At 38.3% G+C, this 16,520-nt stretch overlaps 1 protein-coding gene across 1 annotated transcript in view; it reads left to right on the forward strand.

The window, feature by feature from the left end:
- AGBL1 (AGBL carboxypeptidase 1) overlaps positions 1-16,286 on the forward strand; it is a 692,160-nt gene extending 675,874 nt beyond the window's left edge. The window contains exons 22-23 of the mRNA XM_069559284.1: positions 4,142-4,305; positions 13,692-16,286. Of these exons, the coding sequence (XP_069415385.1) occupies positions 4,142-4,305; positions 13,692-13,767 (240 nt within the window). The 3' untranslated portion in view covers positions 13,768-16,286. The remainder of the gene's footprint in view (positions 1-4,141; positions 4,306-13,691) is intronic.
- The last annotated feature ends 234 nt before the right edge of the window (positions 16,287-16,520 follow it).

Below are 16,520 nucleotides of genomic sequence, written 5' to 3' on the forward strand. Positions count from 1 at the left end.
TTACTAACCATTAACTGAAATAAGTGAACTGATATCTATTCTGAGACTCTTTTCGCATTATAAAGATGCTATTCTTTTTTTTTTCTTTCTTTCTTTTTTTTTTTTTAATTTTAGAGGTTGGAAAGAATGGCGAGAGTATCCTGGAAACATATACAATACCATGCGTAAAATAGATAGCCAATGGGAATTTGCTGTATGACTCAGGGAACTCAAACTAGGGCTCTGTAAAAACCCAGAGGGGTTTAAAGGGCTGAGAGATGGGAGGAAGGTTCAAGAGGGAGGGGATATATCTATACCTATGCCTGATTCATACTGATGTATGGCAGAAACCAACACAATATTATAAAGCAATTATCCTCCAATTAAAAATAAATTAATCTAAAAAGTAAGGTGATATGGTAGTAAAAAAAAAATGCTTTTGACTTGTTGTGCAGAATTTGACTTGTATGTAGAAATTTCCTCTCATCTGCCAATATTGTGCCTGCTATGAGATTTATTTCTCCCAGGACTCTTCTTTCTTCTGACCTGTTATATGTTGGACACGATGCTGGGCTAACACACGTGGATCAGTTATGCTGCCTATCCCTAGAGCCTGGATTCTTGTTCATAGCCTCCTTGTTTATTCCCCTTTGCCACCAGCAAGGCAGGAGGGTGGAGGAGGATGGTCTGACCTCCACTTCACTGTTCCTGACCCAGCCAGCCATTATAGAGTGAAGCAGAGCAGTCAGGAAAATGGGAGGAGGAAAAGCATTGGACCGCAGAGCTGCCGTAGCTGGAAAGAGACTGAGATCTTTTCTCTTTTTGTGAAAAGGGATCTTCTCGATTGACCTAAGGAAAATCACCTGTTAAACTTCTGTCTTTCCCCTCCTGCTGCTATTGTTTATGGAGGAACAGACTTCCCTTAACTCTGAAGTAATGTCTCCTTTCTTTAGGTAAACAGATGTCCAAACATGCAGTGATCCACATTTTTAAACAGCTGAAATGAAGTTGAGGACTTTACACATTTCTTTATTATTTTACCTAGAAATTCTTTCATGAAATAGTTTCCTAACTTGGAACTTCATTTTTCCTTGGGACACTTAGCCCAATCTTTTAGAATTTTTACTATCACATCCCTGTCTTCTGGATTACTATTCTTTGGATGGAAAATCTATTTTTTTAAAAACATAATATTCAATTATTGATTTTTTTTCATGTAAGTGAAATGTGTTTTATAAACATGAAGACCTCAGAACTACATTGAATTCCATTGTATTAAATATCTTTATAGGAAGAAGAAAAGAAAAATTGAGATAAAATTGATCAATATTGTGGGGACTTTGAAACATTCTTTATCACGGTACATCTAAGTGTGTGGAGGGAGGAATTATAATCTCTTTTATGGATGAGAAAATCAAGGTGAATAAAGTTCACAATTCTAAGATAATACGTTCATAAAATAAATTAGGATTCAAATTGAATTTTTTAATCTAACTTCAAAAAGCATGCACTTTGTACTAATATAAAGTAGTAATTACTCATCAAGTAATACAGAGTTCCTCCCAGTCTACATATAGCACTTTGTTGAGTTGTTAAGTCAGAATTAATTTATGAGTCTCCAGGTGGCGCTAATGGTAGAAAACCCACCTGCCAAAGCAAGAGAAATAAGACAAGCAGGACTGACCGCAGGGTGGGGAAGATCCCCAGGAGGCAGGTGTGGAAACCCACTCCAGTATTCTTGCCTGGAAAATCCCATGGACAGAAGAGCTCCGCATGTGGACTATATACAGTCCATAGGGTTGCAAAGAGTCAGACACGACTGAAGTAACAGACACACACACACACACTCCTCATAGGGCTTTTTAAAAAGTATATATATAATTGCTTTACAATGTTGTGTTAGTTTCTGCTGTACAACAAAATGAATCAGCTTTTTGTTGCTGTTGTTTAGTCACCAAGTTGTGTCTGACTCTTTGAGACCCCATGAATTGTAAGCACGCTGGGCTTCCCTATCCTTCACTGTCTCCCACAGTTTGCTCAGACTCATGTCCATTGAGTCAATGATGCCATCCAACCATCTCATCCTCTGTCCTCCCTTTCTCCTCCTGCCCTCAATCTTTCCCAGCATGAGGATCTTTTCCAATGAGTTGGCTCTTACATCAAGTGGCCAAAGTATTGTAACGTCAGCTTTAGCATCTTTCTTTCTAATGAATATTCAGAGTTGATTTTCTTTAGAATTGACCAATTTGATCTCCTTGAAGTCTCTCTCAAGAGTCTTCTCCAACACCACAATTTGAAAGCATCAATTCTTTGGCACTAAGCCTTCATTATTGTCCAAGTCACACATCGGCACATACTTGAAAAACCATAGCTTTGATGACACAGACCTCTGTTGGAAAAGTGACATATGTGCTTTTTAATATGCCGTTTAGGGTTGTCATAGCTTTTCTTCTATGGAGCCAGCGTCTTTTAATTTTGTGACTGCAGTCACTGTCTGAAGTGATTTTGCGGCCCAAGAAAGTAAAATCTGTCACTGTTTCCACTTTTTCATTTTCTATTTGCCTTGAAGTGGTGGGACTGGTTGCCATGATCTTAGGTTTCTGAATGTTGAGTTTTAAGCCAGATTTTCACTCTTCTATTTCACCTTCGTCAAGAGGCTTTTTATTTCATTTTTGCTTTCTGCCATTTGAGTGGTATTATCCACATATCTGGGGTTGTTGACATTTCTCCTGGCAATCTTGATTCCAGCTTGTGATTCATTCAGCCTGGCATTTTGCATGATGTACTCTGCATAGAAGTTAAATAAGCAGGATGGTAATACAGAGACTTGATGTACCCTTTCCCCAATTTTGAACCAGTCCATTGTTCCATGCCTGGTTCTAACTGTTGCTTCTTGACCTGCATACAGGTTTCTTAGGAGGCCAGGAAGGTGGTCTTGTATCCCCATCTCCTTCAGAATTTTCCACAGTGTGTTGTGATCCACACAGTCAAAGGTTTCTGTGTAGTCAATCACACAGAAGTACATGATTTTTCTGGAATCCCCTTGTTTTCTCTATGATTCAAAGAATGTTGGCAATTTGATCTTTGGTTCCTCTGCCTTTTCTAAACTCAGCTTGTGCATCTGGAAGTTCTCGGTTCACACACTGCTGAAACCTAGACTGGAGGATTTTGAACCCTGCATTGCTAGCGTGTGAACTCAAGGCAACTGTACAGTCGTTTGAGCATTCTTTGGCATTGCCCTTTCTTTGCGATTGGAATGAAAACTGACCTTTTCCAGTTCAGTTATCTGTATACGTATATCCTGTCCCTCTTGGATCCCCCTCAACCATCTCACCTATCTAGCTCATCACATGTACACTACCATGTTTAAAACAGATAACTAGCAGGAACCTGCTATAAAGCACGGAAGCTCAGCTCAGTACCCTATGATGAACTCATAGGACTTTGGTAAAGATTCACTGAGTCAATGCATGTAAAAGAGCTCAGAACAGAATGACATATGGTCAACATTCAAGTTGCTTGCTAATTGTTAATAATATCATAGAGTATATGTCACAGCTCTGCTTTCATGTGTTATCTTAGTGCAGCTGAATATGAGGTTCTAAATAAATGGTGCATGGTTTTTATTTATTTTTTGAGTTTTAGTGTTTTTACATGAAAGATCTCCTTCATTCTCCATTGGTTGGTAAATTTATGGGAGAGAAAGGATATCTCATTCTTTTTCTACAAGAAACTCTTTTATTATTGCTTTCTTTTATATTTTGGCATAAGCAGACTTTTAGTCTCTCTTAGTAAGATTGTTTACAAACTTTTGTTTCTGCTGTGAAATCCTTTTGTAAAATATAGATAGAACCATTACTGCTTTATCAGAAGTCGGTGTGGGGGGGTGGCTCCTGGATCTTCAAGCACCCTCCTGCCTTTCAGTACCCCTAACCACTCATTATTGTCTTGGGGGTTCTCCCCTAAGGTTGATGTTATGCAGGATGAGAACCACTGATCCACAAGGCACATGAGAAAACTCACTGGGCAGTGGCTGACAAATACTGTTAATTCATCATTTCTGTGATAGACGTACATCCAGGAATCCTTCCTCCTAATCACAGATTGTCTTCACTGCATTTCCGCTCTGTTCTCACTGTTGACTGCTCTCTTTAACTGGCAGGGTCTACAGTTTGGTACCGGTGAGCTGGAGGAGATGGGAGCCATGTTCTGCTTGGGGCTCCTCGTCTTGGAACTCAAATCTGGAAGCTGCAGCCATCAACTCCTGACCCGTGCAGCAGCTCTGCTGAGTGCTGAGGAAGAGTCTCTGGACTTCTACCTGCAGAGGTAAGTTGCTCACAGTTTGAAGCTTTGTGTATCCATCGGAGAATATCTCAGAAGTGAAAGTCACATGGATCTATGACTGTTTGATAAAGAAAAAAACATGGAGAAACTGCCAAATGAAGGTAAGACAGTAGAGTTCTATTGGAACCAGGCTCGGGACATCCTGAGTTCTTGATGAAGACAGGGAGGAGGATGCTTACTTGTACATAAATGCACATAGAAAGCTATGTATATTTATAAATATGTATTTTTATAAAATTTTGCTTATGACAAAGAAGATGCAGCTTAGCAACACACATACACACTTACTTATGCATGGTTTGACAGTTATATGTTTATATGTGTACAGGTATCATTTTGGAGTCATTAGTCAGCTCAGAAAAGGCAATCTTATCATTAATATCTGCACACCTGGGAGACAAGAAATGATTTAATCTTCCCATTCTTAAATAGCAACGTTCTGTCTCAGAATACATGATGCTGATGAATACACTGGCCCGAGAACCTGACTCACAGCTATGGCAGGGAAAGGATGGGTCTCTGAGAATGGTGAGGATTGTTAATGAGTCAGGAGATGGATAACTGTTATCCACATGAGCCCCTTTGATGCCCTGCACTGTAGGCAAATTGGATTTAGGTGGAAGAAAGAGAGATATAATGGCCAAGAGAGAGAAAAGAGTATCAACAGACATCAGAGGATGGGAGGAATAAGTCATTGCCCACATTTTAAGCAAAGGGAGGTAGAGGGGAATTGAGCCATTGGGGAATGAAGTGGCTACCAATAGTTGAGGACGCATCCTCACAGCCAAAGGCAGAGAGAAAACAGTTTATATTAAGGTCTCTTATTTCCAGCTCATTTTCATGAATTTTCATCCTGCCACTGTTAGGCAGCCATTCCAGTGTGACTGCTCACTAAATGGCCAGTCAAGCCTAGAAAGATCTAATAGCTTAAATTCATAATGCTTCAGAAGGCACTGGTTTTCTGTGAGATTTAATTACCTAAGTGCAGTAATTAACTTGCTTATCACATGATGCTATAGATCATAGACTCTGGAGACTTAAGTAAATCCAGACCTCTTCCCTCCCCAGAGACACTGCACTGACTTCGTTTTGACATCACAACCGCTTCTGTCTGCCCCTGCTCCTTCCACGCCCCTCAGCGCCCAAAGGCTTGGTGTGTTTGGCATCGTGGTGGTATTTTAGCTTCTTTCTCTGACAGCGAGTGCTTCCATCTGCCAGGATGTATATTTCAACGTGTCTTTTCGTCTTCGCCTTTGCTGAGCTATCTTGGGTGCAGACATGCATGCGTTTTCTTTCTTTCTTTCCATCTTGGCGGCTCCCCCCACCCACCTCCCGTCTCCTCTACTGTTCTCTGAGGAAAGACTGAGCGGACCTGGCATTGCTTGCTTTCCCTGAATTGATTGTGCCCGTCTGTTTGATCCAATGCAGTGAGGATTAGTTGCCTGTAAACTGGAACAAGAAGAAATCTATCAGAGAAATGCCTTTTCTAATTCAAGTCTAAAGAATTTGGTGTCAGGCTCCACATGCAGTGGTTTCTCTATGGGTGATCATAAGAGCAGAGCATTACCTTACCTCCATGCCATCCCTTATAACTAACTAGTAATTCCACACAACAAACTAGTAACTTTTCAGTTGCAACCTATCCAAGGATACTGAAGGTTGAAGTCTGACCCTTCTTGGGCTGGGGCAACTTCTTACGGGGCACGATACCCACACATAGTATGTGATTCAGCTGTGTGTTTTGAAAAGATTTCAATTAAATTTGAGAGGCATGGAATCTGGTGGAGAGCAACAGAATGAAAGCTGCCTATTTCACCCTAACATTTGTATCGTATGTCTACTCATGGAGATGGTTGATCAAAGCAAATCATGGTTCCTACACAGAGGACCTAAAAACTACTTGGTTGAGAGCGAAATCACCGTGAGAATGTCTTGACCCAGAAAATATCCCTTCCAGTAAGTGTGTATTCATTAAGGGATGGCAGAGGAGACATAATAAAAATGATACTTGTTGGTTTGAAACCAGAAGCAAGCTGTTTGAGTACCTTTGATTCGTTTCCGATGAATAGAACTAAATCATGACATTTAATAATCAGCAGAGTGAATCCTAGGAATTGTGTTAGTAACAGGACTCTTATTATCATACAAAAGGGTGTAACTGTTTGTTATATATGCTTTAAACAGGAGACTTCTGCTGCCCTCTTCCTACCCCCTGGCCCATTCCTGCCTTTTTTCCTTGGGTGTGTTACCTTTGTTTGATATAATAGGATTATATATCTCAGAAAGATTCTTCTTGCACAGAAGGAAATGCTAGGAAAAAAAAAGGCAATCATTTACCTGAAAAGCTGCCTTAAAAATATGTGAGCATGTGTTATTTTGAGGGTCCTTTAGACAAGGCCCAGGAGTGATCTACTGGGAAGATAAAGCCTGGCTGTATGCTGGTGGGCATCGTGTTTTTTGACAATAGGTTTCATGCCTCATTTACCACAGAAATAATTAGAATGTAGTCAACATTCACAGAACAACTCACCATTTTTCATGAGCGGATAAAGGGCAGAAAGGTGGATGTTTGCCCAGTGACTGAAGCTGAAAATGAAGTACACGCACGCTTTGTTTTTGGTTTTTCTTCTTTAGCTCTCTTCCCAGTTGCTCATTCAAGAGATGTCTGCAGACTCGTTAAGGCATCTTGGAACTTCTTGCCTTTCTTCATTCTGTCTCGTTCCTCTCAGGTTCATCCCTGGAAATTATCATGTGTGCACTGCAGGAATGCTAAGCTGTTTCTTCCGGAGGGACCGTTTATCCATTGTGACAGGTCTTTTGCAAAATCATTTAATAGTTTTGCGGAGTCAGCCACTGTTCATCTCGATTTGTATCCCTCCATTGCCTCTCACTCTTCAGTTCAGCTACCCTCTCTCCATTTGTTCTTCCATTAATAACGACAGAATGTGCAGTCTCCAAGCTGAACCTTAGCAATGGCTTAATATCTCATTTATTTTCTGAAACTACAGTCCTGTTGCATTAACCAGGGCACCCCTTGGCATCCATATAAACTCATTTAATCTTCTCTTTAATTTGATGAAACAACACAGAAAAAATAAAAATCTTTCATAGACTTTAAAAAACCTAACTATACTTTTAAAAATACTTATAGATACTTGGTTTAAGACAAATGCAGTTTTGTTTTTCTGAATATTTAAGAAAATATAATTTGGAAATCAAACAACAAAAATACAACCCTACTTCTGCCTTCAATCACCCATTATCCAACTACCTCTAGACAATCATTGTCAACATTTTGGTGAAATTTGCTATTGCTTAGTCACTTCAGTCGTGTCTGACTCTGTGCGACCCCATAGACAGCAGCCCACCAGGTTCCCCCGTCCCTGGGATTCTCCAGGCAAGAACACTGGAGTGGGTTGCCATTTCCTTCTCCAATGCATGAAAGTGAAAAGTGAAAGGGAAGTCGCTCAGTCATGTCTGACTTAGCGACCCCATGGACTGCAGCCTTCCAGGCTTCTCCATCCATGGGATTTTCCAGGCAAGAGTACTGGAGTGGGTTGCCATATTAAATGACATTTTTTACATGTGAATAAACTGATCCAAAAACGCACTCAACAACAATGTATAAGACTTCCTTTCCTTGCAACTTGATAAACACTTCTTAAAAAAAAAAAAGAAATTACATTTATTTATCTATTTGCCATCCCTTGCAGCATGCAGGATCTTAGTTCCCTGACCAGGGATTGAACTTACTCCCTGCATTGGGACTGAGGATTCTTAGCCAATGGACCACCAGAGAAGTCCCTAGGTATTACATTTTAGAGAAACTTTAATTCACAACAAGATTGAGAGGAAGGTACAGAGATTTCCCATAGGCACCCTACCCCTTGACAGCTATAGCCTTCCCTGTTATCAACATCCCCCACTACAGTGGTAAATGTTTGACAACCAATGAGCTAACATTGACACATCATTACTACCCAAAGTCCAGAGTTTACATTAGGGTTCACGCATTATGTTACACATCTAATGCATTTGGACAAATGTAAAATGACCTGTATCCATCATTATATATCATACAGAGTAGTTGTACTGCCCTAAAACATCCTCTGTGCTCCCTCTGCTCATCACTTCCTCTTCACCAGCCTCTGTCAACCACTGACCTTTTGATTGTCTCCATAATTTTGCTTTTTCCAAAATATCCTATAGTTGGAATCATACAGTATTTAGCCTTCACAGATTGTCTGTTTATCTCTTAGAAATACATATATTTGAGTTTCTTCCATGTCTTTTCATAGCGTTATAGCTCATTTCTTTTTTTTAGCACTTGATAACACTCCATTGTCTGGATGTACAATATTAACAGTTTATTTATCCATCCACTACTGAAGGACATCTTGGTTTCCTCCAGGTGTGGGCAATTGTGAATACACCTGCTGTAAAGATCTGTGTGCAGGATTTTGTGTGGAAATGTGTTCAACTATGAGTAAATACCGAGAGTGTTATTGCTGGATTGTATGGTAAAAGTATGTTTAGTTTTGTAAGAAACTACCAAAGATCTTGCCAAGTGGCTGCATTATCTTCCGTTCCTACTGGCCGTGAAAGAGAGGTGTCATTGCTTTGCATCCTTGTCAGTATTTGGTATAGTCAGTGTTCTATATTTTGGCTATTCTAATAGGTGCATAGTGGTATCTCATTGTTGTTTTAACTTGCATTTCCCAGTTGACATAGAATGTGGAGCATCTTTTCATATGCTCTGTTTTCCATCTGCATATCTTATTTAGTGAAGTGTCTTTTAAGGTTGTTGACCCATTTTTAATCACATTGTTTTCTTATTTTGAATTTGAAGAATTCTTTGTATATTTTGGATAATGGTCTTTTTCAGATATTCTCTCCCAGTCTGTAGCTTGTCTTTTCATGCTCTTCACACCATCTATCACAGAGCAGAAATCTTTAATTTTAATGAAGTCCTCCTTAACAATTCTTTCTTTCAGGGATTATGCCTTTGGTGTTGTATCTAAAAAAAATGATTGCCAAAACCTAGGTCATCTATGTTTTCTCCTACCTCATCTTCTAAATATAGTGATTGTTTTTGCATTAAAATCTTTGTAATTTATAGGTGAAAATTGGGTTCTATTTTAATCTATAGTTTGATCTTTTTTAATATGAATTACATGCTTCTATTTCATTAGTTTCTTTTTAAAAATGAATTTCCAAATAATATATTGTATTCTTTATTCTTTTAATAAACATTTTAAAAATTATTTTTAAATTTAATTTCAATTTCTATGTTAAAGGTATTCAACCTCTGTTCATCATGGATGCTTCAAATATTTTCCCATTAACCTTTCACATTTTTTACCTAATTTATTTATGAATTGTTACAAGCCAAAAGTGAAAGCACTGGAATTTTAACTTAAGGTGCATTAAAATTATAGTCTTTTTCATCTATTGACTATCTACCTATATTATTTTTTCAAAATCTGACATTTTATCCCACTTATTCAGGTCTTTGATTTTCTTTTTTTTAGATTTTATTTTATTTATTTATTTATTTACTTTACAATATTATATTGGTTTTGCCATAGTCTTTGATTTTCAGCAAAATATTGTAGGGGTTCTTTCTGTACATCTTTTTCATATACTTACCTGATAATTATCACCAGCTTTTAATGTTCTTATTATACTAAAAAGTGTCTTTTTTCATCATAGATTGGTAAATAGTGGGTCTTAGTTACACGTGAAGATTCTTACTTATTGATGTGTTTATTAGTAATTTCACTACACTCTGTAGTTATACCTAAATGTATTTCCCTAGATTTTTCTTTTTTTTCTAGATAAAGCATAGCATCACTTCTAAATGTTAACAATTAGCTTTGTTTACTTGTTTCAAAAAAATACTTCATTTTATTTATTTATTTTAAAGATTTTTTTTTTATGTGGACCATGTTTTTAAAGTCTTTATTGAGTGTGTTACAATATTGCTTCTGTTACAATATTGTTTTTTTGGCCATGAAACATGTGAAATCCTAGTTCCTAGACCAGGGATTGAACCCACACCTCCTGCTTTGAAAGGTCAAGTCTTGACTACTAGATCACCATAGAAGTCTCTGCTTGCTTTTTACTTTTATCTATAAACTTACTCGGTTTTGAGAATGTAGTATAAAGACGATGATGAGTCTATAGTCAAATTCACTGTGAACCTCATTTGAAAATGAGAATAACTCTTAAGAGTTAAGTAAGATGTTGATGGTTGGTATTAATGTTCAATGTCTTCTTTTTTAATTATTACTTTTCCTTAGCATATTAATTTAAAATATCAAGATTGGATGATGAATTTTTTTGGTGTATCTAGAAAAATGACTATGAATTAATAGTCTTAAATTATGTTAATAGATTTTATAATGTTCACCCATTCTTAAAAATCAAAGGAAAATATATTTGGCTGAAGATCTAAAATATTATTTTATCCTAGATATTGATGTTATTTACTGGGAGTAGAGGAATTCTTTTTTCCCTTTGTTTGGGAATAAAGTGTGTACTTTGTTTGTTTTGTTCAATCATCAGAAACAGTTTGCATTCCTAGGATATTATCTGGAATATATATGTGTTGAACATACACATATTGCCAATCCAACCATCTGTGTCTCATTTATTTTAAACAAAAGCATTATTTTTCCACTTCTTAATTTCTCACATAAGATGTATCTGTGGCATTTGGCTTGTCTAATAGTCATAGTCAGATCATTTTGAAATTCAGTTTTTTAAGTTATTTGTTAATCTCTGTTCATTCTGTGCAGTCACGTCCTCCTTCTTGTTTTTATATTGATTCATCTCACTTATTTGCTAGAGAACAACTATTTTTTTTTGTAAAGTAAATCAATGGATACTTTTGATATATTAGTATACATCTGAATATTTTCCTATTTACTTTACATCACAGTTCCACTTTACGTACCAAGAGATTTCATTAAAGCAGTATAGGCTTGGTTCAATTTACTCTGATATTTAGGCAGTAGTAATCAGCCTAATTTTTCTTTCTTTGCATGTATCTTATGTATTTCTGCCTTACTAGTTTTTCCTTGTTCGTTAACACAAATATCCTTCCTCTACTGCATCAAAAATATTTCTTTACTTTTTAATTTTTAGATTTAGGTCCTTTTGATTTATCTTGGTTTTGAATACTCTGTCCTTTTCTGACTAGTCTTTCAGTTATAAGATAGCAGTGTTTCCATTATGTCATTTCCTTTTACTAATGGTGTTTTTTTTTTTAATTTTTAGTTTTACTTTATTTTACTTTACAATACTGTATTGGTTTTGCCATACATTGACATGAATCCACCACGGGTGTACATGCGATCCCAAACATGAACCCCCCTCCCACCTCCCTCCCCACAACATCCCTCTGGGTCATCCCCGTGCACCAGCCCCAAGCATGCTGTATCCTGCATTGGACATAGACTGGTGATTCGATTCTTACATGATAGTATACATGTTTCAATGCTATTCTCCCAAATCATCCCACCCTCTCCCTCTCCCTCTGAGTCCAAAAGTCTACTATACACATCTGTGTCTTTTTTGCTGTCTTGCATACAGGGTCATCATTGCCATCTTTCTAAATTCCATATATATGTGTTTGATATCTGTCATCTCCTTTCCTCTTATCACTTCTACTTTGTAACTATTTTTTTCATATTTTAACAAATTTTTATTTTATAATAGTGTGGTTGATTAGCAACATTGTGTTTCCATAAAGATGATACAATGAGCTAATTTACAGAGCAGAAACAGACTCACAGGACTTAGAGAACAAATTGATGGTTACCAGCGGGAAAGGATGGGGGAGGAGAGGGATAGATTGGGAGTCTGGGATTGATATGTACACACAGCTATATTTAAAGTAGATAGCCAACAAGGGTCTACTGTATATCAAGGGGACGCTGCTCAATATTCTATAAGATCTTATAACTTTTAATGCCAGATTCTGGAAGTGCTTCTAAGGTTTGCCCTCACAGATTCTCTTTTCTGCTTCATGGACTCTCCTCTGTTGATGTGTTTTATTTTCAGCCACATTGCATTTAGGTTTCATTGCACCTATTTCTTTATCTTTGCCAGTTTTTTCTTTTATTCACGCTTACAATATGGAGAGTTTTCTTTCCATTTGGATCTGTTATCTTTTTATTTAATGTTTCATGGCTGTCATTTTCCGTGAATTTTCCTGAAACCTGAATAGGGGCTACCTAATGCTAGTGTCTGTTTCCTGTGGCTATTCATTTCCCAGGGAGCACCATTGCTCTGTGGGTTCTTATACATTGCAGAGCATATCACCCACTGGGTTGTTACGTCCTCCTCTTTCAACTTTTATTTCATTATTTTTGTTTATTCATCTTTAAATCGTGAGAGCTCTATTATCTTTAAATTACTCAATAGACCAGGGTTCAAATGTTCTTTAAAACAATTTGTAGTCTAGCTGCATGCAGGCAGCTTCTCCTGTTTTAGTGTGAAGTAGCTTGATTTGTTCAGAGAAGGCAATGGCACCCCACTCCAGTACTCTGGCCTGGAAAATCCCATGGACAGAGGAGCCTGGTGGGCTGCAGTCCATGGGGTCGTGAAGAGTCAGACACGACTGAGCGACTTCACTTTCACTTTTCACTCTCATGCATTGGAGAAGGAAATGGCAACCCACTCCAGTGTTCTTGCCTAGAGAATCCCAGGGACCAGGGAGCCTGGTGGGCTGCCGTCTATGGGGTCGCACAGAGTCAGACACGACTGAGCAACTTAGCAGCAGCAGCTTGATTTGTTGCTGTTCAGTCGCTAAGTCATGGTCAATTCATGGTGACCCCATGGACTGCAGCGTGCCAGGCTTCCCTGTCCTTCCAGAGTTTGCTTGGATTCATGTCCATTGAATCAGTGATGCTATATAACCGTATTATCCTCTGCACCCCCTTCTTCTTTTGCCTTCAATCTTTCCCAGCATCAGGGTCTTTTCCAGTGAGTCAACTCTTCACATCAGGTGGCCAAAGTATTGGAGCTTCAGCTTCAGCATCAGTCCTTCCAATGAATATTCAGGGTTTATTTCCTTTAGGATTGACTAGTTTGATCTTGCTGTCCAAGGGACTCTCAAGAGTCTTGATATAGGTGATGATTTTTCTTCAATAATATGTCATATTTTTGGCTTTGACCTGAAAATGTAGATTTGGGGTGATTTCATTGCAGAAGTTAAGGAGAAAGGAAATGTTATATCTGTATCTCCAGAGGCTCTCTGATTCCCTCAAGATGGTTGGTTAATATTTACTGAATAAATATGTGAGCTAATTGATATTTAATATTATTAACAAACTTCTGTTCAAAATGTGTTTATATTTTAGAATCCTATGGAGGGAAACTAATAGCAGTCATGATGATGATGGCGATAGTGATGACAGCAAATATTCATGTCAGTGACATGAAATCTCCTTAGTAATTTACTTGGTTCCAAATAGCAAAAGGAGTACGTCAAGGCTGTATATTGTCACCCTGCTTATTTAACTTATGTGCAGAGTACATCATGAGAAACGCTGGACTGGAAGATACACAAGATGGAATCAAGATTGCCAGGAGAAATATCAATAACCTCAGATATGCAGATAACACCACCCTTATGGCAGAAAGTGAAGAAGAACTAAAGAGCTTCCTGATGAAAGTGAAAGAGGAGAGTGAAAAAGTTGGCTTAAAACTCAATATTCAGAAAACGAAGATCATGGCATCCAGTCCCATCACTTCATGGCAAATAGATGGGGAAACAGTGGAAACAGTGACAGACTTTATTTTCTTGGGCTCTCAAATTACTGCAGATGGTGACTGCAGCCATGAAATTAAATGATAATTAATGAAAATGAAATTAAATGCTTGCTCCTTGGAAGGAAAGTTATGACCAACCTAGACAGTATACTAAAAAACAAAGACATCACTTTGCCAACAAAGGTTCATCTAGTCAAAGCTATGGTTTTTCCAGTAGTCATGTGTGGATGTGAGAGTTGGACTATAAAGAACGCTGAGTGGTGAAGAATTGATGCTTTTGAACTGTGGTGTTGGAGAAGACTCTTGAGAGTCCCTTGAACAGCAAGGAGATCTAACCAGTCCATCCTAAAGGAAATCAGTCCTAAATATTCATTGGAAATACTGATGCTAAAGCTGAAACTCCAATACTTTGGCCACCTGATGCAAAGAACTGACTCATTGGAAAAGACCCTAATGCTGTGAAAGATTGAAGGCAGGAGGAGAAGGGGACGACAGAGGATGAGATGGTTGAAAGGCATCACAGACTCAGTGGTCATGAGTTTAAGTAGGCTCCAGGAGTTGGTGATGGACAGGGAGGCCTGGTATTCTGCTGTCCATGGGGTTGCAAACAGTCAAATACAACTGAGCGACTGAACTGAGCACTTGTATAATCTCATTTAAGCCTCTCAATAGCTCTATGCACTAAATGTTATTATCTTCTTATTACAGATGAGTACATTGTGATTCAGAAAATATATGTTGCTTGCCTAAATGAGTGTTGATAAGTCGTAGAGCTGAGATTTCAATCTATACCATTTTGCTAAAGAATCAGTATTCTTTAATGACTATGATGCACAACCTCTTAGTAGGTAATAAGGACAACAATAATGATAACTAATGCATGTTAAGCATTTACTCTTTGTATGTCCAGGGTATGTGTTTTGTATACATACTTCACTTCTTGCTTTATCTTTCAAACCAGGAGTCAACAGACTTTTTCTGCAAAGGGATAGATGGAAAATATTTTAGTCTTAGTGGTCCATATGGTCTCTTTTGCAGCTACTTAGCTCTGCTGTTGCAATGTGGAAGTAGCCGTAGCCAATATGGAAATACATGGGCATGGGTAGATTTCAATACAATTTTATTTACAAAAATAAACAACGGACTGGATTTGTCCCAGTGAGCCACAGTTTGCCAACTGTCCTGTTTTGAACAATTCTTTGAGGCTTCTACTATTATTATATCCCATACACAGATGGGGAAACTGGAGGTTAGAGAAGCCATATAACTTATCTCTCACCTGATTATAAGAATCAGATAGGAGCTGAACAAGCACAGGGGTTGAATCAGGCAGTATGACTCTGTATCCTTAAGGCTTGTGTGTACTCAGTCACTCAGTCACGTCCGACTCTTTGCAACGCCATGGATTGTAGCCCACCAAGCTTCTCCATCCATGGGATTCTCCAGGGAAGAATACAGGAGTGGGTTGCCATTTCCTCCTCCCCAGGGGATCTTCCCAACCCAGGAATTGAAGCCTGGCCTCCTGCATCTCCTGCATTGGCGGGCAGATTCTTGACCACTAGTGCCAGCTGGGAAGCCCTAGTGTCTTTGATGCTTAGTGATGTCAGTACTAAACCATGTGGGGTTTTTGATGAGCAATGAATGACACCTTTTCTACTCTCATAAATTCTAAAGCAAATAAGAAATAGAACCCAGGAGCTAGATAAGTTGTATGAAAATAACCTGATTTATTACTGGTAATAAAGAATTAGAGAGCATGGCCCCACCAGAACTGAACTTCCTTATCTAGCCATAGGAGCGGGGCTGGCCTTGCTAACCTCATCACATAGAGGAGCAACGAAGCATATTGAGCTCAGGGAGAGAATGATTGTGTGGGTCACCAGCAGCTCATGCTAATTCAGTACTCATCAACTTTATGGCCCTCTTCCTCTCTTAGGCAGGTACCAGTGAGGGCTGGAAGTGGAGTGCCAATGTCTAGGGGCCAAAATGGGATGTATAGTGTTGGGGAGAAAGGTTCCCCTCAAAGGTACATGGGAACTCAATGCTTCTGATTGTAAATTACTCTGTTTCCATCAATTCCAATTGTTGCTACATAGCAATTATAATGGTTTTTATTTTTCCTTGTTGTTGCTCATCCTAATTTTATTGAAAATAAAAAATAATAGCCCATAATATTTAATATCTGAGAATAGTCTTAGCTTCATTCCATAATTGCAGGCAAACAAATATCCAATGACTACAAGGAGGAATGTTGGAATGGAAGTCAGTCTGGGGATTTTTTGAGACTATGAGTTACCACATATTGCTTTAAAACATTAAATCGTTCTCTAACTAGTCAGGGAAAATGAATCATTTAGCCAGGAAGAAGTATCCATCTTAGCAGGAAACAATAACAAAACTCCCCAGCTTCATTAGTA

The sequence above is a fragment of the Ovis canadensis genome, chromosome 18 (genome assembly GCF_042477335.2).
Source record: "Ovis canadensis isolate MfBH-ARS-UI-01 breed Bighorn chromosome 18, ARS-UI_OviCan_v2, whole genome shotgun sequence".
NCBI lineage: Eukaryota > Metazoa > Chordata > Mammalia > Artiodactyla > Bovidae > Ovis > Ovis canadensis.